Source organism: Phaethon lepturus, unplaced genomic scaffold, assembly GCF_000687285.1.
Source record: "Phaethon lepturus isolate BGI_N335 unplaced genomic scaffold, ASM68728v1 scaffold18615, whole genome shotgun sequence".
NCBI classification, from domain to species: domain Eukaryota; kingdom Metazoa; phylum Chordata; class Aves; order Phaethontiformes; family Phaethontidae; genus Phaethon; species Phaethon lepturus.
In genome coordinates, this window is record NW_010541430.1 from 68,807 (window position 1) to 96,122 (window position 27,316).

General features: G+C 44.6%; 1 protein-coding gene across 1 annotated transcript in view; it reads right to left on the minus strand.

The window, feature by feature from the left end:
* FRAS1 (Fraser extracellular matrix complex subunit 1) overlaps positions 1 to 27,316 on the minus strand; it is a gene marked incomplete at its 5' end in the record, with an annotated part of 109,965 nt that overhangs the window by 68,767 nt on the left and 13,882 nt on the right. The window contains 10 exons of the mRNA XM_010287739.1: positions 6,442 to 6,585; positions 8,638 to 8,778; positions 11,209 to 11,382; positions 12,297 to 12,437; positions 12,862 to 13,002; positions 14,731 to 14,874; positions 22,302 to 22,436; positions 22,718 to 22,861; positions 25,181 to 25,328; positions 26,919 to 27,008. Coding sequence (XP_010286041.1) covers positions 6,442 to 6,585; positions 8,638 to 8,778; positions 11,209 to 11,382; positions 12,297 to 12,437; positions 12,862 to 13,002; positions 14,731 to 14,874; positions 22,302 to 22,436; positions 22,718 to 22,861; positions 25,181 to 25,328; positions 26,919 to 27,008 — 1,402 coding nt within the window. The remainder of the gene's footprint in view (positions 1 to 6,441; positions 6,586 to 8,637; positions 8,779 to 11,208; positions 11,383 to 12,296; positions 12,438 to 12,861; positions 13,003 to 14,730; positions 14,875 to 22,301; positions 22,437 to 22,717; positions 22,862 to 25,180; positions 25,329 to 26,918; positions 27,009 to 27,316) is intronic.

The window sequence follows — 27,316 nt, forward strand, 5'->3', positions numbered from 1 at the left end:
TGTATGCACAACAGTGCAGTGTAAGGCAACCTGGAAGCCATATTAATCCTCATTATGGTAATTCAGAAAAGTATAAAGGAAATGACAACTCTCTTGAAAGAAATGTAATAATGAGGCTTGATTTCAGTACCTGGCCTCTTGTCAGATTTCTACTGAAGGTTCAACTTTCTGTCTTTTGTCTCTCGTGACAGCATTATTACAGATTGTCAGGCAATCTAATTTTACAAGCTGAAGACAGGCTCACATAGAAGTCCGGGGGAATTCTGCATCCATACCTGCAAGACTGTAACAGCGACTGGAGTCTAACCTTAGCCTGACTTCTCCTGTATGACACACATAGATGATTCTTACCAAACACTGGTAGAAAAGCACACATGCAGCTCAGAAATTAATGCAAATCTGACCACATCCAGGGATTCAAGGTCCTTAAAGCAGCTGCCTCTCTCACCTCCTGACTTTACAGGCTGTATAACCTATCTAGTTTCTGCCCCACACTCCCAACCTTGCAGATGAGAAATTAACAGCCAGAGGGGAGGTAAAGGTGAGCAAGAAAGACCATTATGATTAAGATCGTGGCCCTGTAGATTCTCAATCCATCACTGTCAGGACAGTGGTAAGAAAACAAAAGCAGCACATGAGGTGATGCTCCCAAACTCAGTGACAAACCTCAAAACCTCCTTAGACGGGTTACAGCTTTACAGGGGTTATTGTACTGCAGCTTCCGACTGCACAGGAGAACTCAATACCCACGGCACCATCCCATAAATCTTCACAGCTAAAGGTCCCAAACCTGTGCTGACATCAGAGTGGAAAGACCTGCCACCTACCTGTAGCCTCACTGAAGCCAGAAAGAATCACACACGTCTCACCACAGAAAGCAAGGACTAAGATAACATCCAAAAGGCAAATTACATAAGCACCGTTATGTAATTTGTATGCACAGGGCTGGAGGTGGTGTGAAGAGTTTTATGCACTTATATTCAATAAAATTAACATAAATCCAGTTAGTTTCTCATGCTTCCACATTTACCGGGCAACACGTCTACTCCTGTTATTGTTAAAATGATACTCCTCTAGTTTAATCTCTTGCTGGAGCCACTGGTCTCTAATAGGGAGCTTGGCTCGATGCAGTAAGTAACCAAAGCCAGCAATGGTTTTTCAGTGACCGAGAACAAAAGAGACACCTGTGCACGGTCAACAGGTTCCATAAGCAGAGCATAAAAATGAGACAGAGAAAACGAAGGGTGCCCAGATAACCAGTATCTACTCTAAATAACTAGACTCTCCCAAAATAACATACAAAAAGCTAAGTATCTACGGAAGTACATGCTCTTGCAGTACAGTTTTCTCTTTACAGCCTCTACGTTTGCTCCTATGTATTGAAAGAGTGCTTTTGCTCAGCTACTGTTTTCAGATAAATCTGCCCCATCACCCTCTTGTTCCTTTGCAAGCCTGGAGATCAAAGAGCATGCAACACCGAATAAAAAAACAGAACTGATGCTCATGGTGAATTTAAGGGACGTTGGGGATCTAGTGAGAGAGTAAAGGAAGAACTGAAGAGCTCTCTTTTGGAAAAGATTATTTAAATTTTTCACAGCAGGCTCCCTTTGAAGCGAGGCCTAACAGAAGCGGAGTGTTTTCTTTATGCTTCTCAAAAATACCGCACAAACATATTTGTTCCCTGCTTCTGCCTTCTCCCTGTCAATCCTCACTCCAGCTCAGCTAGCAGGCAAGCTACTGCCTGCGAGCTTTGGGCTTTTGGAGGCTTCACATCCCAGGTTTGCTGCAAGTCAGTGCAACACAGTTACTTAATTCCCTGAGCCTTCTTCCAGTATCCGAACTGGATTCTTCAGGGCAGCACGTCACCACGTTGCTCGTAGTCCCAATGCCTCCCTACTCATCTTTTTGAGACTACTGTGTCCAAACACAACCTTTTCCTGCTACCCTTTCAGCTGGCTCTAATTTCCTCCTTGTCAATTCACCTCTATGTAAAAAAAAAACAACCACCTTACCGATCACTATATACCTATAAAGCAACCTGTCTTCATCTATCTTCCTATAAAGCAACTTTAATTGTAAAACATAATGTAATCACCTACACAGATTTCCATTTCCAGAGTTACTTCACTTCCACACCCTCTTTAGCTTTCTCTCAGCAAGCAAAGAAAACAATGAAAATAGTGCCCTTCACATATGGAAAGTATCTATTATATACTGTTCCCTTGCCTGTCAAGACAGAGAAGGCTGTTCGGGGAGACAAAACTATCTCTAAAGTGCTTGTGAATGCCCATAAAGGAAACCAGAGGCATTTCTACCTCTCAGTTCCACCATTTGCTAAGCAATCAACCTCTTGTATTGTTTAAATATGCCTCCCCTCTTAAGGGCTCTTTAGAAAAAAATTTCCCGATGCAAGTTTCGTACTATGTTCTAAGGTAAGGTATGAGGTTTACAACAGAGTACTACTTTAAATCAGTACTTAAAACCACGCAATTTACAGTCACGGCAGCATGCAAACTTTCTCTAGTACCTTACAGGAGATCCAGAAAGAAAATCAGTATGCTTGATTCAGAAGGACACCTAGCACTGACCAGGATTTTTGGTTTGATTTGGTTGATGGAAGGGGTTTCTTTCCTCTCCTTTAAAGGACCTGAAAGGCAATCTGTCACACAAACAAGCGAGGTGAACTCCTGGTGAAGTGCAACCACGTTCGCAGGGATCTGCCTGCATCATCTGAAAAGGGTGGGAGCTTCTCTAGGCAGCGTGAGGTGGGAAATCCGGCTGGATGATGCCTGGCACAAATGAGCCCAGACCGAAGTAGGGAAATGCTCTTCCATTTTCCTCCTCTGGCAGCTCAGCCGTTAATTTCTGTAGGAGGTTGCACGCCAGTGACTAAGTGGAGCTAAGCCCCCAATTTTCCTCACGCTCTGCTCAGCAAAACTCCAGCTCTTCGCGATGATATCAACATCTCTCTAAGAGAATGGCAACAGCTCATTAATTTTACAAGGAGCTGAATATATTTCTTGTTGTCAGAGTGTTCCTTCTGGAATTTTAAGAGCAAGGCAGAAAGGCTTGTTACAGGCATCCTCCTGTGTGAGCTCTTCTGGTTTATCTTTGAAGGTTTTTGCAACTGCACACAGCCTAAGAAAGCAAGGGCCTGAGCAGCTGAATACGGGGACTGGGAGTTCCCTCTCGAGGAAGATGCAGCTGGGAATGAAGATAGGACCTTGGGGGATACTGTATTAGTGGGTGTTCCAGGTTTCATTTCACGCCAGCTGCCCTTGCTACTAATTCTGGCAGGCAGTCTTTTGCATCCTTTTACACCTCAGCTGAGCACCCAGTAGAGCTCAGTCTGTGAACTCCTTTCTTTGGCCACAGGTCCCTCTGCGTTTTTCTAACTGCCCTTCCACCGAGTCAGGAGAAGACCAACGAGGAAGCCTCAAGACGGGCACATGACTTACTCAAATCGGAAAAGTAAGAGCAGGACAACAGTTTTTGTGACAGCGCTATTTTTTAGACTGGTGATGCTATTTTTTAGACTGGTGACTGCAATGTTTCCTGAAGCTGAAGTTGTCTTGGATAAGAGGGAGAAAGGAATCAAAGCGTGTTTTCAAACTGGGAAAACAAAAACCATGGCAGACCTGAGACTCAACAGGAGACAGCTAAAGCCAAAACCACATTCCTGTCGATACACTTTTGCTCAATTCATGAGTTTTATTTTATAGCTTTCTTAAGGAAGATTGACACAAAGGTAGTGTGCCCAAACCAGAACTTAGAAACTCATTGATCTTTTGAAATTTGAGGCCATTCTGTCCTCCTTCTGCTTAGATCTGAAACGCTCACTTGATAAAGTGCCGAAAACAACATCTTTTTTTTCTATTAACAAGGCAAATGTTCCAATCCTCATTCAGGTAACATGTACAATAACAACATTAATTCACAGGCAATGGTTTCAAGTGACAGTTGGTTTTCTCCATCCTGTATGAAAGATTTTCCCCTGCAGGTCCATAAAGAATGACAGCTAGCTATAATGCACAGCAGTCTCTATAAGTCGTAACATAGTTCTGCCTGGAGGGTCGGGAATTAAGAGATAAATGGGAAGATAATTGTAAAAAATATTGCTTTGGGAAGCAAAGGAAAAAGCTTTGTTAGATTCTGATGCAAATCATATATTATGCGAGTGTCAGGGGTTTTAATGTTCTCCTTTATGGGACAGCTGCTCTTTAACTGGCAATTAATAACTTGCAAGGGCAAATTTAGCATTTCAATCAGTGCTGAATGATAAGAATGAGTGAAATTTAACAACGTGGATGTAGAGCTCTTTAGCAGAAATGGCAACACACATCCTTTGCTTAATGATCAGACATAAATTTGGCACAAAGAGCAACACACTTCAGACTGCAGATCCGAGACCAAAGCAAAACTTTTTTTTTAAAGGCAACCAATAACTATGTTCCTCTACAAGGAGTTTCAAAACTTCAGTTAGACAAAGAAACATCAATGCATCTATGTGGAAGACCATGTGAACATTGAGGGTCCCGCGTTACGAGGAGTATCTGTACTGGCCTCTCCAAGGCAGGACTGACACAAGTGAGTCACACAGCAAGACCAAGGTCAGACCTGGGAGGAGAAAAAGTGTCTCCTTCTGCTCTTACCATGTTACAGCACCTGGAAAGCCTTCTCGCCTGTTTTGGAGGCACAGATCCGAACATTACTGGTACTTGGTGATGCCAGGCACTGTGAACCAAGCCCTGAAAACATGTTTCTACTTTGAGAAGACAGGTCTCCAAACAGAGGACGATGTTCATGACCTAGAGGGCTTCGAAATAAAGCTTGCAAGTTTGCAAGAAAAGGATGCATCATCAGTCTGCAATTGCTTTGGAGCCCAGAAAGCCAGGCGAGGTTCTTCGCAGACGATTCATCACTGTCAGTGTAGTGTGTCTGGAGGGCAAACCTTGCCCACCACATCGCCTGAGTGAGCCCATGGTTGCCAATTTCTGCTCCCCATTATTGCCAGGCACTGTGACATGTACCTAAACACCTGGGATTTGGGGAACAGGCTTATTGCTCCACGAAACCTCGCTAAACTTACAGGTAACAGCAGTCTCAAAGGGATAATTAAAGCACGTGGCACGCAGTAAGCAGCATAATAAACCCTCCTTAAAAAGAATCCTGGCTTATGACAAACGGTACTAAGTTTTTCCAATGAAATTTACAGCTGGAAAACCACATTTTCACAGGCCTTTTTTCATAGCGAGCATAATGCAAAGCAATGGGAAAATAAGGTGGAAGAAACAAAGTGCATACAGCTGTGACGTGACAGGACATTAATAAGTATCGTTGTAGTCCCTGAAATTTTACAGGGCAGAGACAGCTCTTTACACTGAAAGGCTGAACTATTTCCATGTTGTAATGACTTGACTGTATGAAACCCAACTGTATGATTACCCAACCTGATTTATTGTATACCTAAGGAGCTGTACAACACTTCTAGGATATTTTCCTACTCCTCAGATACTTTGTTTCCCGCCCCCCCTTCTCTCTGCAGACAAAGCAATAACTGTGTTTAAAAGGAAGATGAAGAAGTGGTTCACAAAACTAATCTGTGGAGAGCAAAGCAACAAGTCTTTCATAAAAACAACCAACAACGCATATATGCAAACAAAAAGAAGTCTCTGTGAAGGAGAATCATCCATATTAAATTGAGAACAACAGCCTATAGGCAGGCACCGAGCACCCACAAAGTATAACCCCTATACAGAAATCCTACTACCTCCCAGAAATGCACACAGCAATGCTAGCTGCGCCAATTTTTCTTTAGGACCCCATAAGCTGCTTCTCTGAATCACAACTGTTTCCTTAACTCACTTTACTGAAGTTCTGTGCAGGATCTAAGCAGCTTTCCTGGCTCTGGGTCTCCCAGGCTTGGCTCTACAGTGACAGGCAGTATGCTGTAAAGCCCAGACTGGAGCGAGACACAGATAAGCCCTTGCCCTGGCAAAGTCAAGCACACTGCCACTCAAGAGAGCAGAGCTGCAGCCTGTCCTATTGTTAAGAGTATGCTCATTATGATATTAATGAGTATATGAATGCTCTGATGATTCCCAGACATACTGGTCCATACATGTGATGTCAAGTCTTCACACCAAACCGTGCAGCAGCAAGCCTGGCAAAGGAGAACCTGGCATCCCTCTTCCTACTACCTGCCTTACACAATTTGCAACTGACTTCACGCAGCTCTAGTAAAGATACGTACAGCAGGAGTGGCAAACGGCTTTGCTACATACCGTGCACACTGGAGAGCTTCCTCATGGTATTTTCACCTGTGTGACATCTTACTCCTAACAGACATTTTGATTTCTTCATGGTGTGTGCTCAAGTAGCTGGTTAATGCCACAGAAAGATCATCACGCTGTATGACCCACACCATCTCCTCTTACTTACCCACACAATATCCCACCAGGTTGAGATACTGCTCCTCCTCGCAGCTAGTCCTGCACTTTCCACTAGCTAGAGTTGCATGGGGATGGCAGGTTAAGCACTCCAAATCAGAAGGCCCACGGCACGTCTTGCAGGATGGATGACAGGCTGGATAGGAAAATCAATGCTTGTTACGCTCTTGGTATAGTCCACCTTACACTCTCCCCTCCCCAGAAAGCCAGCCCCTATAATAATCATTTACTCCTACAAAACAGGGACATGAAATGATCTAATAGCATCAGTGACAGCAGAGTTGTTATTTGGAAGGCTCTTACATCCTCATTTTGAATAAACAAGATGAGAAATGAGTTGTCAATTTAAAAATGTGATTTGTTCTCTGCGTTAATCAAGGTATAGATCTATACAAAATACAAAATATAAAGAGATTGGCCCTTTTATTCCTCCCTCCAGCATATGCCTGTGCACAGAAGCAAGACAGTGGGATGCACAGGGGAGATAAATTAAACATCTTGGGATTGTACGAACATCATAGCGGCATGAATTTGATATTCACGAGTGGAAAACCCAGGATTGATTTCTGCACAAAGCCCTCCCAAACTGAAACCTATAAAACCTGAATGCCACGCCAGCTCATCAGCTATTCTGTCTGCTAAAAGCTCAACAAAAAGATTGCACAGAAAGTGGTTATGATTGCTCAAAAGTATTTTACTCGGACTGCTTTTGTATCATTCCACCTTTAAAGACAAGACGCCATGTTTCCAGGATTTCCATGCTAGGGAGATAGAAATACTACAGCTAATGATCTGTAAAAGATTCTTAAAAACTACTTTTAAAGCTCTTCTATGAATAAAAGCACAAAACTTCATCAATCTCCCACCTCAGGACTCCCCCAGGCTACACACAATTGCTCACTCCCCACATGGAAGCTGGGCATTTGGCAGCTGCCTCAGCATAAGGCTCCAGTGTTTAAGACCTAACGCGCCATGTCCCACCACCTTCTCAGCTTCTCAGAAATCATGCTTGTGAATTCAGTGTTCTAATGGAAGAATCCATTTTCTAGACGCATCTACACTAACAGCTTCACTGTTCAAAAAACTGCAGGGGATCTAAGCTGGCGGCATAAAGATGCCTCTTTCCTGACACTGAAATTTTATTTCTAAGACATTTACATAAGCCTGAAACTGCATAACGCAGCATTCAGCAGTTACCTCAGCTCTAAAGTGGCAGCGCACAACCTCAAAACTGATGAATCTTTACAATGGCCTGCCAAATAAACGTATTTACAGAGTTGTTCCTTGGATGAATAAATTGAATAAATAGAGCAATGGACTTTAGAAGAGGTTTCTTTCTCTAAACTTGAGGACTCCCAGGGGAGCGACCAGTAAATCTCTCCTACTGCCAGAACAGAAACGTGGATGTCTGACCCAAGGAACCTATTACAAAACAACACACAACTTTCAGATGACCTTGAAGGGACTAATCAGATTTCAAAGGCCTGCATTTCCTCTCCCACTGTACTTCGCAGCTCTTAACGAACGGCATACCCCAACGGCCACCATTTTCTGCAAGTGGCAAACAGGATTTAACCTTTGCAGTCACTCAGAAGGTCAGCAGTCACAGTCATCTGCTTAGATGAGATCAAACTAGCTGAATGAAGGCCACTTGTTGACTGGTGGGCAAGGCTGACACACAAATAAATGATGCTGTCCCCGCTACTGATGAGGCATTTTCATAGACCTAAGGGCTTTTCTCCTGTATCTGCAGAACTCCTTCTTTCTAAACCCAGCCTTATAGCCAGGAGTGGATTAAAAATAAAGCTAATACGTAGGGACAATATGCTTATCTAGCCTAATAAAAGCAGCCCATGCTTCACTGCTGTCCAGTAAAGATCTCTTCTGCCACAGCACGTTGACTAAGAACATCATCCAAGCCTACTGAAATGAAACACAAAACATCTTCAGGGAAATAGTCCAGAGGCGCAAAACTGATTATAATGTATGATTCAATGTGTACGCCTCTCTCCCATTAGGAGGAGATTCCATTTCCTGAAATTGGACTATCCTATTCTCCCCTGAAAATACTTCAATAGCCTCATACAAATCTGACAGCATCTCTAATTATAATGAGAAACGCATTACGAAACGTGCATGCAATGGAATCGAGCAGTATACGCTGCAGGTGCTTGCACTATGCACTCACAGTAGCAGTGATCTTTGTGGCTGAACAGCCCCTCTGGGCACTCAGAGAGGCATCTGCCTTCAAACAGGACGTGGGAAGACAGACAAGCCGTACAGTCCCGGGAAGTGTTCCCCACGCAGCCTGCACAGGAGGAGTGGCACTCTGCAAGGGAGGGAAAAACAAGAAGACAGAGAGAGACAAATTAGTTCTAGCTTATCTTGGTTGTTACTGTCCTAGAGTACAGCTTGATCGCTTTCTCCCCAATGATGACAGGAAGGTATTTCCTTTACAGGATTCTCTGATTGTGAAAGGTAGAAAGGGCAGGAGTACAAAGGCTGTATAGCCCGTTTCTCGAAGATAAGGAGCAACCGCAGAGAGCTGCGTATTTAATCTTTCTTTGCACCCACACGATTCACTACTGGAACGGAAAGCTGAGATGCACAACGCTGTGTAACACCGTTCTCCTCCCTATAAGAGCTCCGGGGTTCTGCAAACTTACCAGGTTCTGAAATCATCTTTCACTATCACCCTACAGTTACTCCGGGAAGGATTTTCTATCCAGCATCACTGCATGGTTATCATCAACCATTCTGGAGCAGTAAGAGCAAATATACATAGAGGTGGGCTGGCCACCTGACTTGACAGCTAGTGAAGTCAACACTCATTACAAGGACAATTCAGCAAGAATGAAAAGAGTGCAGTTAAAAAGTTAGACTTCTTCACTTTTACTGGTACAGACCCTAAAACAAGCCATTCTAAACTAAGTAATCTGATTAAATAAACATATAAACTCATTAGTTAAAAACCTAGTATTTATTAGAGCAGTGACTCGAGGCCAGAGGTTGCACTGCAGGAGCCTCTGCTGAACACAAAGAGAGACTTCCTGCCCTCTAGGGAGACAAGACAGACATGGGGCTGGAGTGGAGAAATGAAATGAAAAGAAATAAGGCTGCCTGTCAGAGAGCCAGAGAGAGGAGTCAGGGGTCCTCATCACAAACACAATGTCTCCAGGACTATCTTTGGCTCAAGCGACTCAAATCGGATCAAAGAGAAATTTCTTACAGTTTCATCAGGGAAATTTCAAGCATTAGAAAAATACAGATAGAGGTATTTCTGTGATATGGTGAGAAATTCACAACCACACAGGTAAAATTTTCAAGACCAACATTTTAACCTACACATGAATGGGCTTCTGTTCTGCACAGGTAAGGTTGGCATGGTACACATCTGTTGTGGGCTTACTTTTTCAAAAAAGTGCACCTAAAAACTCTGCATGAATATTCTAATGCCATTACTTATACAGCAGAGCTAATAACATGAAAGGCTGTGCCGGCATTCTTGCCCAATGACATAATTCAGCACTGTCCCCGAACTCTGCTCGGGCCTGTTTGTACAGGTCTGTTCACCCATTTGAGGCACTGGTATATGGATTTCTTCACTCAGTTTCTACACCATAACCTGGACTCGGCTAAGAAAACCCGTTACTTGCCAAGGAACAGCCACTGCGTGGACTGGAGGCTCTACACTAATGCCTTCAGGAATGAGTCCAAAGCACTGGACACTTTATAGTCTGCGTAGGTCACTGTTAAAGATGGAATCATTCCACCAAAAAAAAAAAATACCACTTCTTCCTTTTTTAAGATCCCCTAAGGCAAAAAGAATGAGCTTGTACGGACTCTTTCCATCAAGTTGAGATGAAGAGATAAAATAAAAATAAATGGATTTTAAATTATGTCCACTTCTAGAAAATGTTTTTTGAACAGGAAGAAACAACCATCAGTAGCATTGTTATTGCTATTACTTTACCTAAGTGCTGTAGAGTCACTGTCTCTGTAACTGCTCTCTCAACACAGGGAAATCATTGCCATTTCTGAAAGTATCATTTCTCCTTAGGCTTAGAGTGGTCTGTGTTGGCACAAGATTTTCACCGTCTAACCTCTCAGCCTGCTTCTCTCTGCATTATTTTCAAGATATTGCAGTATGTTTGTTGCACAGATATCCACACCGGCTGCCACAAAGCTCATATGTCACATATATCCCAAATGTACACCACGTTAGCCTCTTTTCCAAACTCTAGTCTTCAAGGAAATGCTTCCTACTTGGTATTTCAGGAGCAGGGATGACACGTGTGCTGCAGGGCTTCTATCAGGAGAGCTTCCTCAAAAGGAAAGACTGCCGTGGGATGTCTTGACCTGCTCCAAGGGCTAATAAGGAGACAGCTCAGTCTTTTCTCAAAAAAGATTTAAGGATTGATCCTGCTTCAAAATAAGTCAGTGGTAAAAGTCACACACTCAACTTCAATGAAAAGAAAGCTAAGCTAAGCTGTGCAGACTTGAAGACAATAATTTTTTTAAAAAATGCACCTGAATCCTTTAGTCACAAATTATACGTAGAGTATATTTTCCCCTCAAAAGTACTAGTATATGCCATTCTGAAAGTTACCGCGTTTAAACGTTGATGGCTGTCACAAGGCAAACACAGGAGCTCAAAGCACGTAAGAACCACGCATCGTACAAGATCACCCTGAACACCTAAAATCCAGCGCAGCCCTGTGCTGAAGGCTTTGAACTGATATTCCCGTCCTCTACTCACGTTTGCAGACTCCTGTGCTGTCCACATAGAACCGGGCTTGGCAGCGAGAGAGGCAAAGGCCACGTACAGCTCCTTCCACGGGCTGGTAAGGCTGCAGTACGTCCTCTGGCGCCCTGCACTGCAGGCAACGAGAGGCCCCCGGGCCGACGCAGGTGCGGCAGGACGGGTGGCAACCTGTGCACGGGTCGAGAGAGCAGTCAGAGCCACAGCTCTGAGGACAGCTTTCTCAGAGAGATGGACGAGGCCCGACAAGCGTGCAAACCTGAGCATCTGGTGGTGAACACGAGACAGGAAGGGGAGAAAACAACTGTTTGGGGTCCTCCTGTTCATCCCTTTTTCCAGTTTTGTATCGCTGTAGACAGCCTGATACTCAAAGAGCTGGCAAAGAGCATACAATTTGCAGCAACTTACAGGCTAAAAAGTCTGTCCCATAAAGAGACGGGGCACTGTACTTTCTATAATGGAACAGGGATTTCAGAAAAATGCTTTGACACTTCTTCCACCCCCCGCCGCCGCCAAGTAACAGCTCTTTTCTTGAATAAAGTCGATGAACAAATAATGTTGGGAAAAAACTGCAGTACTGCGCCGCAGGCAGTCAGTTTTCCTTTAATTTCTGGAAGTGCAATGGTGAACACAATCTCACTAGGAGAGACAGCAAGAAATGACAGTCTGAAGGGCTCATAGGAAGCATAAATTCACCTTCCAAATTTTCAGGTTTTCCATTGCTGCAAGAATGACATCAGTGTTAGCAGGTTTACTAGGTGTGTGTAGAATTTCACCCACCTCTTAACTTGTGTCAAGAAAAACTTGGAAGCAACGTACATTTATTTCAACAGCATAGAGAGAAAAAAAGTCCCCAAGATCACTAAATCCTGAGGGTGTGAAAGCAGAAAGTATTTGAGAAAATTTGCTTTTTCTCAAAGCAGAAAACAGTCAGCAGGCAAACACAGGAATTACTCACTGACCAGCTCAGCACAGGATAAAGGATCAGCATTGTAGCCGGGTACTCCGAGCACAGCCTGACAAAAGCCAGTATAGATACACTGGTTTACAGCAGCTGGGGAACTTACTCCAAGTACATAGCTTACCCTTGCAGACGTCGTGATCCTGGTAAAAACCCTCTTCACAGCCCTGCAGGCACTGGCCCCGGCGTAATGCCAGAGGAAAGGAACAGGAGGTGCAGTGAGTGGCCAGAGGTCCCTCACATGTGGAGCACGAATCATGACAAGCTGATAAAGAAACAGAGTACACAGAACTGAAATACCCCGTTTTTTTCTCATTGAGAGTGGTCTTGCTGACTACAGCCTCCTCCAGCCAACCATGAAAACTCCCAGCTGGCATGATATTCAGTTGTGTGAACTAATGAGAGCAGAAGTGCACGTGTATTAATAACTACTAACGGTAATAACTCTCACACAGTGTTTTGAATATGTAACTCAGCATGTCTTAATATGCTTGGCAAGGCAAAGAGGTTATTTAAAACTATCTACCACAAGCGAACCACAGAAAACAAAAAATCAAATTCCCCGTCCCTACTTGCACTTCTGTGCTCTTAACATTGCCTCCCCACAGGTAAACACCTAGGGAAAAGAAGACAGCATGTGGAGGGTGCCTTGAAAGCCTTAGAAAAGGTCATGCAAATATGCCTCTTACCTCTGCATCTTCTGTTGCTACTTGGGAAATATCCGTCCGGGCACTCTGAAACGCAGCTCCCATCATGTAACAACTTATCTGACGCACAGGCCAAACACCTGGGTTGGTCTGAATAGCATGTTTCACAGAACTGGTCACAAGCTGCCAAAAAGGACAGTTCATTAATGAAATGTGCATTCAGTAAGCAAAGAATAACAGAGCCATCCACCTGGCCACACAGATAAAATAAAGCCAAACCATGCCTTGTCTTTTCTTTGTGAGAACAGCATCTTTAAACGTTCCTCTCCAGCACGTTTAACCTTTCACACTTCTCTGGAATAAGCAGTGACATTCACGGGGGTAGACATGTGAGTGCAGACAGGTAGTTACTGACCTGTATCCCATCTAGGACTCTGAGTAAGTACAAATACCAGAAACGGGTCTACACCAGCCCTCCCTCCGCTCCTGACACAACCCTCTCCAGCTAATGTAGTATGTTGTTCCTTCTCACCAACGGTCTGTGAACAGGGAGTACCATTCTGAACAACTTCATGTACAAGAACCATCTCATAACTCTTTACGTGTCTTTGTACAACAAGCGTTGGTTATCAGACTCTTCAGGAAGTAAAAGATGGAGGAAAAGCTGATCCAAAATATTGTAATTTCATCCCTCCCCCTTTTCTTCAAGTCAAAGTTCTAAGTGTCAAAATGCATCTAAAATCAAGTATGATGATGTTCCTTATAGACTCCTGTGGTCTCCAGCGCATTCAGTTCTGAAGTTAACTGACCTGCTGTCTAAGAGCACTGTGAAACTCTGGCTTCCCTAAGTCAGTAGAACTACCAAGCCAAGCACTTAACCAATTTTTGTTTCTTTTCACCAGTCAGACAGCCTCCCTTTAATACAGCTTACAGCTCTCCAGCTGGGTATCAAAATGCATGTTTTTGGTAGAAGATGAAAGGCCTAAATCCCAGAGGTTGTGAGGAACAGCTATGGAGTTTTGAGAAACGACTGGCAATAAAAATCAAAATTAAGGCCAAGTGCCATCTAAGTTAAATTTCCTTTTGAGCTTAAATGATTTTCAGCTACAGATGTAAGATTTCAAGCCTGCATGCTTCAAAACACAGGTGAGTAAAATTTACTGATATAGACATCAACCAAACTGAAGGGGAACCTGGTCAAAGCGAAATTCCTCCAGAAGTGCCCAGAAGAGCAACAATTTTGGCAACGTGCTCCAGGTTTTAAGGCCTCTCTAGCTAGCTGTGGCTCAGACAGATGGGCATGAAGACAGACAACCTCTGCGGCACTTCTACTGACCATCCGGGACAGGCCTTCAAAGCAGCTGGAGGTGGCTGCCAGCAGAAACCCAGACTTGACCTGAATGTTTGTGGCAAATTTTAAGATTATTTGTTTGAGATTTTTTTCCCCTTCATGATTGTTTGACTTAGGTCTTTTAATTCCCTCCAGCCACCTCTTCTCCTTTTCTCAGCAAACCTTCCCGGCTCCCAAGTCTCATCTGTTGTTACAGGTATTAGTAACTGTGATGCTGAATTATAATCAAATTTACAGAAACCTGCTGGCAAAGGCCATTTTTTTTTTCTGCAGACAAATGGATTTGTCAAGCCCTCAGAAACAACTCAGTTAGGCTTTCAAGCTGTTCAGTGAGCGAAAAAACCTTACACCTTTCAGCACGTGATTAGCTTAAATGAATGAATAATCTTACAAACAAACAGCAGCTTTCCTCATCCGATATTTATGCACAAGGTGCATAAATAAGGCTTCCTAGACATGAATATAATCACAGCTGCTGCATGGCTAAATGAAATATTGATTCCTTTTTTGCAAAGCATTTCTCAAACTTCTTGCAATTGGAGAAGAAAAGAGCTATTTACCGCTGCAGATTCCATCCTTCGTATAAAATCCCTGCCCACAGCTGGCCACGCAGAGCCCTGCTTTTAGCACGCGTGATGTGTCTTTGCAGGACAAACAATTGTTCTCAGCAGGACCCCAGCATGAGGAACAGGACGCGTGACAAGCTGCAGGAAAGAAAGGTGCAGGATTAAGAAACAACCAACTGTCAATCATCTCTTTAAAGTGAAGAGTTTGCCGTAATTCACTTTTTTTGCAGTTTTGTTCCTTGAATCCACAGGCATTCACTGGTTCAGAAAAGAAAAAACAAAACAGAAAACCCTCTGCTCTTCCATGCAAGCCATCTCAGGGGTACAACTTACAGCTTCATTTTGTACGTGCAATACGACACGCAGTATACATCAGAGCAGTTTCTGTAGCTGTAATCGGATTAGGAGGAGTGTTGGTAACACTGTTAAGTCCTAAGTCCTCAGTCCTCATGTGCTCAGACTGAGGAACTCCTGGGGAAAGGTGGGCAGTGGGTCCCAGGTCCGGTACAGCAGGCACTGCGTATCTTTTCCTTGATGTTGCCAGCAGAAAAGAAGGGGCATTCCCTCTCTGAGCTGAGACACCAGCTACTTTTCTCTCTGGATGAGTCATGTATCATGGCTGGGACACAGAAACGTTTCAGATATTCCTGAAGTGTATCACATTCCTGCAACGCAGGCAGTACAAATGCCCTCTCTGTGGCATCGGGGTACAGGAACGCATAGGCAGAACAGAGCGAGCCTTGAGCAGGATGACGTCTTACAATTAAACTAATAACTGTATGGAGATCGATTCTGCCTCCCAAAAGAGCTGCTGAACGAGCCGCCTTATTCGAAACTGTACAAGCCCAGCTGTGAGGGAAATTCAGCTCACCGTGGTTACTGTTTATGGAATCTGTGACACAGACTCATGTTCAATCCTGTGCTTGCAGTGCTTGCAGGAACTGTGCAAATTACAGTGCTTTTAGCTATTAGGTTTTTTTTCCTCGATTACACCCAAATATGTTCCAAAGACGTTCTTAAATTTATTATTTCACAACAAGGCGGGTTGTTATTTCACTCCCAGGCCACAGCAGGTGGGAGAAAACAGAACTTTTTGACATTTTCCCTGCATCCACAAACACATCTAAAGTTGCAGCCACCCAAGAAAAGCTCATCTGCGCGTGGTCTCGGTGCAACGCAGGAACCAGAGGACACCGCAGCAGCTCATCCACATAACTAAGAGCACATTTACATACAGAACAGTGACAAAAACAAACACCTTCTTGCCAAAATAAACCCCCTAAGTGAGAGACAATTGATCCTCTCCCCAATAACAGGCGTTAAGTAGGTTTACAGCAAACCAGTGACCACCACTGCTCCCATCTCACTCCGGTTTTGCATGGTTTCTATGCTGCCTCTGCCTGCTTGAGGCCGTAGTTGCTCTTGGGTTTGTTAATTAATGACACGAAGCACCTATGTTTGCGCTTATGTATGAGTCACACTGCAGAGCGTAAGATAAACACCCCATCTCAGTGGATCTCACCGCTCCCCAAGGCAGGGAAGTGTTATCGTCTCCATCGCATAGGCAGGGAACTGAAACACAGCGATGTGACGTGACACGCACGGGGTTAGAACAGGGAGTGTTTAGGGGGCCAAGACAGGGGCCATGCCAGTTCATGCCCAGCACGTGGTCCTTCGACATCCTGCGTGTTCCTCCTCCACACTTCCACCTTTGTTTATTTTCCCTTTTCTCGTCTTCTTCTACTGCCTTGTAACTAGCTGTTTGCTTTCCCCCTTCTCATCTTCCTCCATCTCCCCCTTCTCCCTTATTCCTCATCCCTCCAGAACGCCATGGCTCTTCTAGTTCCTGAACACTCCTATGTGAGGAGCGTCTCGTAAGGGCGCTGGGCATCCTGCACCCGAAAGGACCTTCCCCCCAACTCCTACAGCAAAGAATCGTCACCACTATCAAGCGCATTTAACTGTGGCTGAATCACAACACAATGAATACCAAACATCCTATCCTGAGGCAGAGATTGCACACGCTTTTCTGCTCCGGTCGATCATTTCCCTTGCTGATAAAAAGCTGCATCTCATTCCAGCTCGGATGATTCTCAGGGCATGTCTACACTCGAAAGTTAACTGCAGAGTCTGAGTTCAGGCTGTAAATTCCCAAGTACTGAAATGTCCTCACTTCACCTTCCAGATGCGAGTGTTTTGCTCCTCTCTGAGCTCACTCTAACTTTGAACATCTTTTTGAAAGAGTGGACAACAGGACTCGGATCCTCTAATTAGAGACTTCCCACTGCACAGCTTGAGCCCCTCGCTGTTAACCTGACTCAATACGTTGACACATCTGAACATACCCCACTATTTGCAAAGTTCTCAAGTCCTCTCTGGAGATGCTGCTCCTTTCCAGGAGACACTTTTCTCTCCGGCAGCCTGGCCTTCAGACTGTTTTTGAACAGGCAGCCTTGCATACAGCTGTATTAAAAACACACTTTTGATGAAGGCCAGATCAGTTGGGCCAACTTGCACTGGGAGTGCTTCGGCTCCCACCGCACACCTTTTGCTGCCTGCACTAGACCAAGTGCTCCCAAGCACATCCACACCTCAATCTCTTCTCTCAAGCAGCTGCCTCAAGCTGTGCCTCTGTGTAGGTCAAAATAATGTCTTCACCTCTCGCCAGTGCCACACGTTTTGCTGGGTATAAAGTCTACCATAAACAACACCCATGCCAGAAAGGTCTTTGGACATGGCTGGATCCACATCCCAGGCTCTTCTCTGGAGATGGTGCCCAGCAGTATTGCCTCTCCGTCATGGTCCGCACCCGGCCGTTCTGCTCGGCTTTTGTCACCACCACCACTGTGCTTGCCCACAGCTACTTGCAGTGCGAACAACCCTCCCTCCCAGCTCGCCTTCCCTCCTGGTTCTGGCTGTCTTAAGCCTTTCTACGGACATGTGGCCGCAGGGCTAACAGAGCAACAGACAGGCCAGCCCAGCCCACTCCCCCGTTCTCTGCTGCCAAAAGCAACTCATCACAAATGTTACTCTAAACACAGCCACCAAGAAAGGGAGCGAGACAAGAAGGAAGGGTGTTTTAGACAAGGTGGGCTAAGAGCACTCCCAGTGCCATACTTCTAGTGGGGAAACCTGTTAACTTCTAGACTCAAGCCAGGTAATAACACAAACCAGCACAGTCTGCAGGTTGGAGGAGTTGAAGATCTTCACTTCCTCTCTCCAGTTCCCAGTTGGCTGTCTCTGGCCCTTTACAAAGATCCTGCAAATCCACTCGTGGGTATCACAGCAGCTTTCAAGTCTTCTAGTGAGGCAGGTGTTGTGTTAAACTGCATGTCTCCCTAGAATGGGGACGACTTCTGTGGTATCTCAGCCACAGAAAGGCTACAGTGAGAGAAGTAAAGACGAAGTACAACCTACCAGTGGTCATCAGACCCTCTGAGAAGCTGCAGTGAATTTTGCAAACTCATATGAAACAGATGCTCTGGACTCCAAGCTACTAGACAGAGACCAGGTCCAAATGGCTTCTTTGAGACAGCAAGAGAAGGAATCTAAGTAGCAGAGTTTGGAAGAAAGGAAGGAAAGGAGAAAGAACGCAGCCGATGTTTAGCAAGGCAGACACACTTAGCATTTGGAGGCAGTGCAAACGACTCAAAGTACAGGATTGGTAACAATTTCCTCAAGGTGGTCAACAACAAAAAAAAATGCTCGTGGCAAGAGATTCGGTTCTGATGCACTGCTCCAACCAGCAGCTCTGCTGCACAAGTCCTCCCCAGGAAGAGGCTCCACGGACCCCTCTGACACAGCCGTTTCTGTATGTGAGGTGGCAAGTGCCTCCTGGAGTTACCAGCTGCCAGTCTCCAGATGACAAACACACACAGCCTGATTCACACTCCACAGATACAATACTTCATTTCTCGTGCTTGCAATGACAGGCACCAAGCAGTTTATTTTGACATCTTGAGGACTTTACTGTCACAAGTCCAGCAGCTATTAAATCCCAGCCAGTATCTCCACTCTGTTTGCCGTCAGACGGTACAACCGCAGCTGGAGTTGTAAGCAGTGCACCCTCAGCCTGTAGGACCCGGGTTCCTGCAGTTGGAACAGCAGCCCCAACCCATTCCTGCCCTGTGTTTATACACACTCGCGCACACTCTGCCTGCAGAAGCTTTGGCTCTTGCAGCACTGGATCACCGCCAGACTCGACAGCTGCTCCTCGCCCAAACAGCCAGTCACCAACTCCACTGAAAAAGCAGAGGAAAAAATGGAAGCATTCAATGAGCCACTGTCAGCTAAAACACTTTTTGCCTACAGCAACTAAGTGGCTGCGTGAAAATAAATCAACAGAAGTGATTGCATCGCCAGGAAACTGTTTTCACCCCCCCTGGCTATTTTCAGTTCAGATTTGTTGGGGCCGTTTTGCACTGCCTCCTCCCTTCCGTGTGGATACTGGACTTACAGGCAAGACCCAGCAGCTTAACCAGACACTGCTGCTGAAGGAAAGATGTTCAAAAGAATATAGTCGACCTTCCAGTTGCAATAGGGTGTGCAATTACTCTGCCTCAGCTGACACGGTGGTATTCATTAAGCTGCAGTACATGTCTTTCCAGAAAATCAATGTTAAACAGACGAAATTTCCAGGGTCTCACTTCTTGGTTCAAGCAACGGCACTCCAGAGTCTCCTGAGCCAACGGGTCTTTTTCCCTGCTCCGTTACTCCGGAGTTGCAGGGGTGTAATGTAGGAGTCACACAGAACTGACACAAGCCCAGCCTTTTAGGAGAGGAGAGGTCCTGCAAAGTGATGTTTCTGTTCTTTCATGATTGACCATAAGACAGAGAACCAATTAAAGATCCACTCACCAAACTGTCTCTCATCTGCATCGGTGCAGATATAACATCCCCCGGTTTGACGACACCAGGAAGGCTGATGCAAATGGCAACCCAGCAAGAACACAGTAAGAAGTCACTGCTTGGCTTTGGCAAAGCACAGATGGGGTCCAATCGCCCCGTGCTGCATGGTACCATTAACCACCTCCACCCTGCCCTCCTCACCATCAGCTGGACAAGCTCAGCTCAGTCATGTTCAGTTGTTTATCCTCAAGGTGAGTCTCCACAGCCAGGTATGGCAGAGAAAAACAACAGGTCGTGAATAAAAATTCAAGTGCTTTGCTACAGAGTGAGCTGGGTCTGTTAGTGTCAAGTTACACATTTCAGCATTCGCCTTGTGGGAGATCAAAGCAGAAACACTTGAGTTCTGCCTAGGCTTTTGAATAATCTTGAAAACATAAATAATTAAGTTAGAAAAAAGCAGTGAGAGCACTGAACACTGCAAGTCCTCTGAGCCCTTCTGTTCTACCAGGCAGACATGTCTTATTTTTGCTTCCTTTTGCTTTGCTTTTGGTGGGGGGGTTCTTAACTGTTTCCACAGCCTATTTCTGACAAGGAAGACTTCGTCTACCGCTCTGCTCTAAGCCTGATACAAAGCGATCCATGATCTTCAAATACTCTCCTACGTAACTGAATGTATTACCTTTTGTCCTCAACTTTGCTTTCTCTTAATGGTTTTAATACTTTACAGAGCAGGTGGAGGGGCAGCAGCAGGAAACAACCCTGGTGTAAGATTAAAATAGGGCAGAGATCAAACAACTGTATTCCAAAATTCAAAAGAGATTCAATTAGACCAGATGTTATAAAACACGAACGAAAGGAAAGATTGTGTTTTGTTACAATGCAGACAACAGTGTTTCAACAATAGGGTGGAGTAAGAAACCTGGTCTTACAGGTCTTTTTCATCTCCAGAGTGAATTCCTCAAAAGGGAGTTTACTGGAACCATAGCAATTAACACAGTCTAGTTCATCCTTTTTGTGATTGTGGAACATGCCTATTGTAGAAGTTAAAAGCATTATGAAAAAAATATTTCTAAACAGTCTAAAGCCCGTCTGGACAATCAGATTAGAGATTTGTAAAAATAAAGAGGATACAAAGAAAGAGTGAATGGCGATGAATTATGGACCGTAACTGAAATTTAAGACCTTCTCCACTGGTTTGAGTTTATGCAGAAAATGCAGCCAGGCAGAACTAAAGCAAATTGGTTTAATTCCCTCGAGGAAATAGGAACAAATTTTCCCAGCAACTTTCAGCTACAAGCATGCGTGACTGCAAATTTGGATGGAATGTACACTCAGTAATCTACAAACCAGTAATAAAATGAAACCTTAGCCTTTCTCTACCGCTTCAGCAGTACATGGGCACAGCCAATTAAAACACCAGGAGCAGGTGGAAAGGAAATGGTAAAATAAAACCAAATGAAGTAGAAGATTATTTGATACTTAAGTCTATAAATTCTTTTGGACTGGGTGTCTCTCTTCTAATGCACAATGGGGCCTAGTCTATAGGCACTGCTGGAGGACAAAGGTTTTTCAGACTTTCAAAACATGAAACAAATGGTCAGCTCTTCAAGGAAAACCACTTCAGAAGAGGATGCTGGACTTACAATATAAAGTGCTTTTCCCTGAAATCTGCCAAAAGCCCTAAGCCTTCATTTAATTTTAAGCAAGAAGGCTGGTTCTAAAGAAATTAAAGTGATGGCTTAAGAATTTATGCATGTGCTCCACTCCTCTGCTGGATTAGAGCTGCAGAAATAATTAGAAGCCTTCTAAAAAGGCCAACATCAAGAGGAGAAAAGTGTTAACTTTAGAGAAAACAATTACGCTGTCACAATGAAAAAGCCACTGCCTTACAGTTTGGGAAAAGTACAAAAATTTCAAAGGAGCAGGAGAACCTCATAAAAGCACTATCATACTTCCATCAAAGAGAAAACTGTAACTTCACATTCTTATTCTCAGTCTTTCCGATCACTAACATATAGGATTTAGACACATCTCAGTGTTTTATAGAATTACTAATTTACTTTGTAAATATGCTTCCTGAGAACAGTTAGTCCAATCGACTTTCAGGAAGAGCGCACCAGATGAAACAAATGAATGGCAAAACAAAGCAAAAAATTTTTCAAAAAAGTATTTTCTGTGAGCTTTTTTGACTTCTACCAATCCCCCATCCCTCCAAGGAATTTTCTGCATGCCTCAAAGCACTGTCTCCTGAAAGGGCTGGCATTAGCAGCTGCAGTTAGTCTGCACTGAACTCAAAGAAAACCCCCAGGGATCAGATTGCCAGGCATCGCTCAGGGTGTTACATCCTTAGTAAAACTAGTGCATACACCCTGCTCTGGACGCTTAACACCACAAAAACCACAGTTATATTTCCAACAGAAAATTCTGAATTGAAAGAGGACAGTGGTGAAAAAACCGCAGTGTTCAAAAGCAGAGAGTTTTAGACGAACAGAACTGATCTGCTGAGGAATTTTAATGAATATTTCCTCGAGCAGTAATCAATTTTACACTGTATGACCTAGTTCCTCTGTTCACTCCTTCCTTTACTCTAGGGTGAACATTAACACCTATGTCAACAGCAGGTCCTTCAACAGAGACTATATCTAAGAGCTCGGGTACCACTTTCGTCTGCTGTTTTGCCATCACAGAGTGTTGCAGTCTTCTTTGCTTTGAGTTACCTGTGCAGAGGAGCTGATCCTGAAAGTATCCCTTCCCGCACAAAGTCACACACTGCCCGTTCTTCATTAGCAGGGATGTCTGGCACGAGGAGCACTCAAATCCACTGGTACAGGCTGAGCATGTTTCATTGCAGGCTTCCGAGAGAAAGAGTAAAGATGTATTAATCCCAAACGTCTTGATGCAGCCAGACTCCCCTGCTCTGATCAAAGGAGACAATTTTGCCTCATTTTGGCAAAAGAGTTTTGAGAATTTGCTTCTGCCCGAAACCTCCTGAACTGTTAAGCCCATGCTTGCTAGGCAGTATGTGCCTGAATGCTTTTTTCAAAAAAGAGCCTGGTGATCTCTTTATCATAAAGCACAGCAAGCCACAGAGAAGACAGGCATCTGACAGGCTATAACCCCTTGCAGAAATTACCTAAGCAAGAGCCCCCATCCTGGTAGAAGCCCGAGTCACACGTCTCCACACAGCGCCCATTCTGCAGTTGCCTCCTTGCGTCTCGGCAGGCGTTACAGTGGTCAAAGGACCGAGAGCAGGTCAAACAATCTGGGTGGCACTCAGCTGGCACAAAGAAAGGACACAAAGGTAAAAACCGTCAGCAGTCTTTTCAATCAGGAAGGCACAAAACAGTGCATACTCCAAAATCAAAGTGAAATTTATTAGTTATTTCTGTCTGTGGTGTAAGGTGTGTTAGTTTTGGCGTGTTTTTTTTTTTCCCAGATTGCATGAAAGGGGCTAAATATTATGTTGCTGTATTCTAGTATGTGAGAATTTATTGCACAAACTCACATTTTCTGACTATTGATAAAAAGGAAATTCATTGTCCACACGGTTTCTCAGCAGTAAAAATCGTAAGTCATCAGGAATTAATGGTCCGAAACAACCTGAATTTGAGCTTCCTTCAGTCAAACCCTGCAGTAAGTCAAGACTGTGTCCACACCAGGTCGAAGTACAGGTGGCAGACCTCTCCAGTGAAAAGCTTTATGTCACGGCACCGTAGCAATCATTTCCTGACCACAGATATTCTCTCCGATGACATGGCTGCTCTCTCTGCAGAGGCCAAGAGAAGGACTACTTTCACTTTACTACTGAGCTACTTGTGCTTGCTGAAAGAAAAGCTGTCTGTTCCTTCCTGACAAGTCAGCAAAAAGGGTCCCGATGCTGAAAACTCTTCTTCATTTACACTAAATAACCTGCAGGTTTCCAGGCAGATGTACCTAAGGAAAGAGTTGGGAATCAAGAGCTACGGAAGACATGCCGTTGAAGATAACCATGAATCCACAGTGATAAACAGGAGGAATGAATAGGAGGCTCTGTCTCCACCCATTTCTTTCCAGTAACTTTCCAAAGGTATATGCAGCCCCGTCATTCCAGTCTGACAATGAACTGACTACGTGGAGAGGTACAGAATGGACAACTTTTCTCTAGGTAGAAAAAAAATTCCCTCTGCTCCAAACCAAATGTTCTCAGTGAGAGGGCATGTTTGCTAGTTTTTACATAAATAGTGCTATGCTTAGGGCTAGATGCTTTACACTGGCTGAGAATGAATGGGTTCTCTCTGCCTGCTTCCCCCAGCACATCTGTGAGAAGCAGCAATAAATTTTTCCTGGCTTTAACGAAGCAGATGCGTTAAGGACTGATGCTCTGGGCTCACAGATTGAACTGCTGCAGGCTGGATTTTGCATTTGGTTCTCATTCCGCCCAACGCAACACAGAAGAAGACAGAGGGAAAACAGCAGGCTTCAGTAAATGAATTTTCCATTTACCTTTTAGGACACAAAAATGCAAGTTTGGCTCTGTATGTCCACTACCATGACTTCAAAGCCTGTAATTTCCAAAACGTTACCATTACAGAAGCTGAACGAAGAGGCCAGATTTTCAAAGGTAACCAGTAGGTAGTGGCACTTTTGAATAAGAAGGGGAACAAGTGGGTGCTGAAAGCACTTTATAATCTGTCCCCTCCTTAGGAGCCTGTGCAGATGCTGTTCCCTTTCGAATATCCAGGACAATTTTATCTGAACTATCCAAACCCCATTTTCCTCACTTCTCAATTTGTAGTGCTTCGCATTTTTATTAGCATGCAGTAAATAACAAGCTTTAAGACATTAATACGGCAAATGTGCCAAGGCACTCCTGCAGATGACAGCATAATTAAACTGTTGAGCTATTTTCTTTTTACTGAGATAAAACATTAACTGGAACACTCTGATAAAACCAAAGTTATATGAACGCAACAAGAAGAGCTACCAACAAGAAAAATTAGCAAACCACAGCTAAAGCCTACCAACTATGAAATGCAAATCAAGGAGGATGACAATATCCTGGAGAAAAATGAATTTATATGCAAAATTAACATATAAGCTACAGCTATCCTAACCTTTCCAAACAATTATTAACTGGCAGCCATTCAGCCCTAGGTGAGCTTGTGGCATAATAGTGTAAGCAGGTTCGTTCTTCTTTCTGCTCCCAAGAGACAATCAGGAGCTCAGAAACACCAAAACCCACGTGAGGATTCAGAAAGGTGCAGTCCCCCGCCTTACAAAACTCAGGCTGAAGAAAAAAGAAAAAGACAAAACATTTCCAAAAACACCAACCCCAAGGAGAAACGCTTTCGCCAAAAGAAAGCTATCATTTAAACCAGGGGAAGTCAGAGGGAGCCTTTGGATGGAGCCCTAAGCCTCTCCGAGAATTGTAATTAAATTGTATGGAAACCAGTTAACGAGCAACTGCAAACCAAAGAGGAGTTAAAATTCGGCACAGGCATCGGACCGGTACTGGGGAAGCGAGGGCGGTATATGCGACGTGTATGAGGTATATGCGACGTACCCGCTCCCACCCGACAGGAGCGATGGTAAGAAACGATCGACCCCGGGTCTGTACCTGGCTCGCAGCGCGGGCAGCAGTCACCCTCCGCCTCAACAGCCAGGCTGCCCGGCGGGCAGGGCGGGCAGGAGCGCTGGAAGCAGATCACCTCCGTGTCCCGGCATTCGCATTCTCTGCACGGCCCTTCTTCCCACGCCTCTCTGTTCTGCGCAAGAAACACCCGACGGCCAGCATCAGTAGCGAAGGAGAGCCTTGGCACAAAGCGTTTTTGCCGGGCACAGCAACCTCCGGGTAAACTGCAAGGCTACCTCAGTGCTAGCGGTAAAGGAAACGTTTCTGGGGCTGTTTCAGCGCGGAGGCCTGCCGACCTGGGCCTGCGCTCCTCTGGGCCGTTAACCCTCTGGCCCTCTCCGCCTTGCCGCGACAAGGCAGCCGGCAAAGCGCCTGCTGGGAAGAGCCCTCGGCCCCTGAACACCTGAACGCCTTCCCTCTCAGCACTCCCTCCAAAGCAGGGTGTTTCCCAGTTAGCAGTAAATCTTTTTTACTTCTTCACCTCCCTTCGTTGTCTCTGACTCAAAGCGTTTTCTCCTGACTCCACATTTTTCTCCCTGGCCTGTCTACTTCTTTTTCACACCGGTAGCAAGTCCTTGTATCTGCTCTGTATCTGAACAGATAGATGCCCCTAATCTGTCCTCTGTCTGAATCTACGTCTCTGCATAATGACCTTTTTGCCACACTTTAAATCTCTTCCTAACCCTGATAGCATTTTACTTCCTCTCCCCTCTTCTATTTCCTTGTTCTCCATCACCAAGGACTGGCTGGAACACCACAGAGATGAAAGGGTATCGCACCGGTTTTCTTCAAAACTACCCATCGCATCTGGCACCGGTTTACTTTTACGAGTCGACGGAGGGGACAGATCTTGCACCCACGGCTCCCCTCCCCTGCGATCTGCATCCCTTGCTCGTCTCGAAAGGCCACCGAAGCCGCCCTCGGCGGCAGAGGCTGTGCTGGCACCGCACGGGGAAATCAAAAGGCAGAGAAGAGAGAGCAAGCGTTTCAAACGGCCGTGAAGCTTTCGTGCCAGTTCCTCTCTTAAGAGAGATAAAGCACAAACTGGAACAAACCCGACACCTTAATATGTTTTACCTCACTAGGGCCAGAGAGAGAGATCTGAGGAAGGAAAGGGAAGTATTAGCATTAAAAACCCGAGACAGTATTAAACTTCCTATTTCTCACATCTGTTGGCAAACAGCAGCGATTAGTCCCAGTCCTCATCTATCAGAGCAATGAAAAGTCCATTACTGATATATTTAAACCAAGATACTTAATGTTTCCTTTCTACTTAACTTCAGAAGGGAAGTTCCTTGAAAATACTCATAAAATCACGCACTCCTGTTGCAGTAAAACTTCTAATCGGTGGGAAACAGAGGGAGAAAGCTGTACATTGCCCCAGCTATGTAGCCTCTACTTTACAGGATTAAAGTCAGGCATCTTTAACTCCATGAGATGGGCAGGAAACCTATGAGTGTGTACATTAAATATTAAAGGAAAATGATTGATTATACTGCACAAAGGAAAGCAAGGCAAACTTAAACTCTGCAGCAGATCCACACATTATAAACAAGTGTGTTCTGTAAACTGTGAAAGCAATCCGCAGACAACATTAAGGGATTATTTTTCTGCTACACTTGCAAATAATATCCTTCTCAGAACTGGCGAGGGAGAGCCAATTACTCCAAACCATTACGAGAAGAACTCGCTATTACGCGCTCCAAAGTACCAGGCTACTCACCGCTTTGGTATGTTCTTTATAAACACAGTAACTATTACTTGAAATACATTCAGGACAGCACTTCCCATCTAAGTGAATTAATTCTTCACCCTGTGAAGAGAAAGGTTGCAGCAATTCAAATGGAATCAACACCACCAAAAATACTGTGGAATGCAGAGGCAGAACAGCTCTTGCCCTGGAATGCAATCTTCAATATCTCATTTCACCTTATCTTCTCCCTATCCTACTTCATCTCTGTAGGTACAGTTTGAAAAATGTGCTTAGTGAATACTGCAGTTGCAGAACAAACCTCAGAAAAGGCCAGGGAATTCAGTGATAAGGCCATTACTTCATCCCTAAATCCTGCAGAGAAAGAACCCCCCCAATATAATTCACTGCAAGTACAGAGAATAGGAATG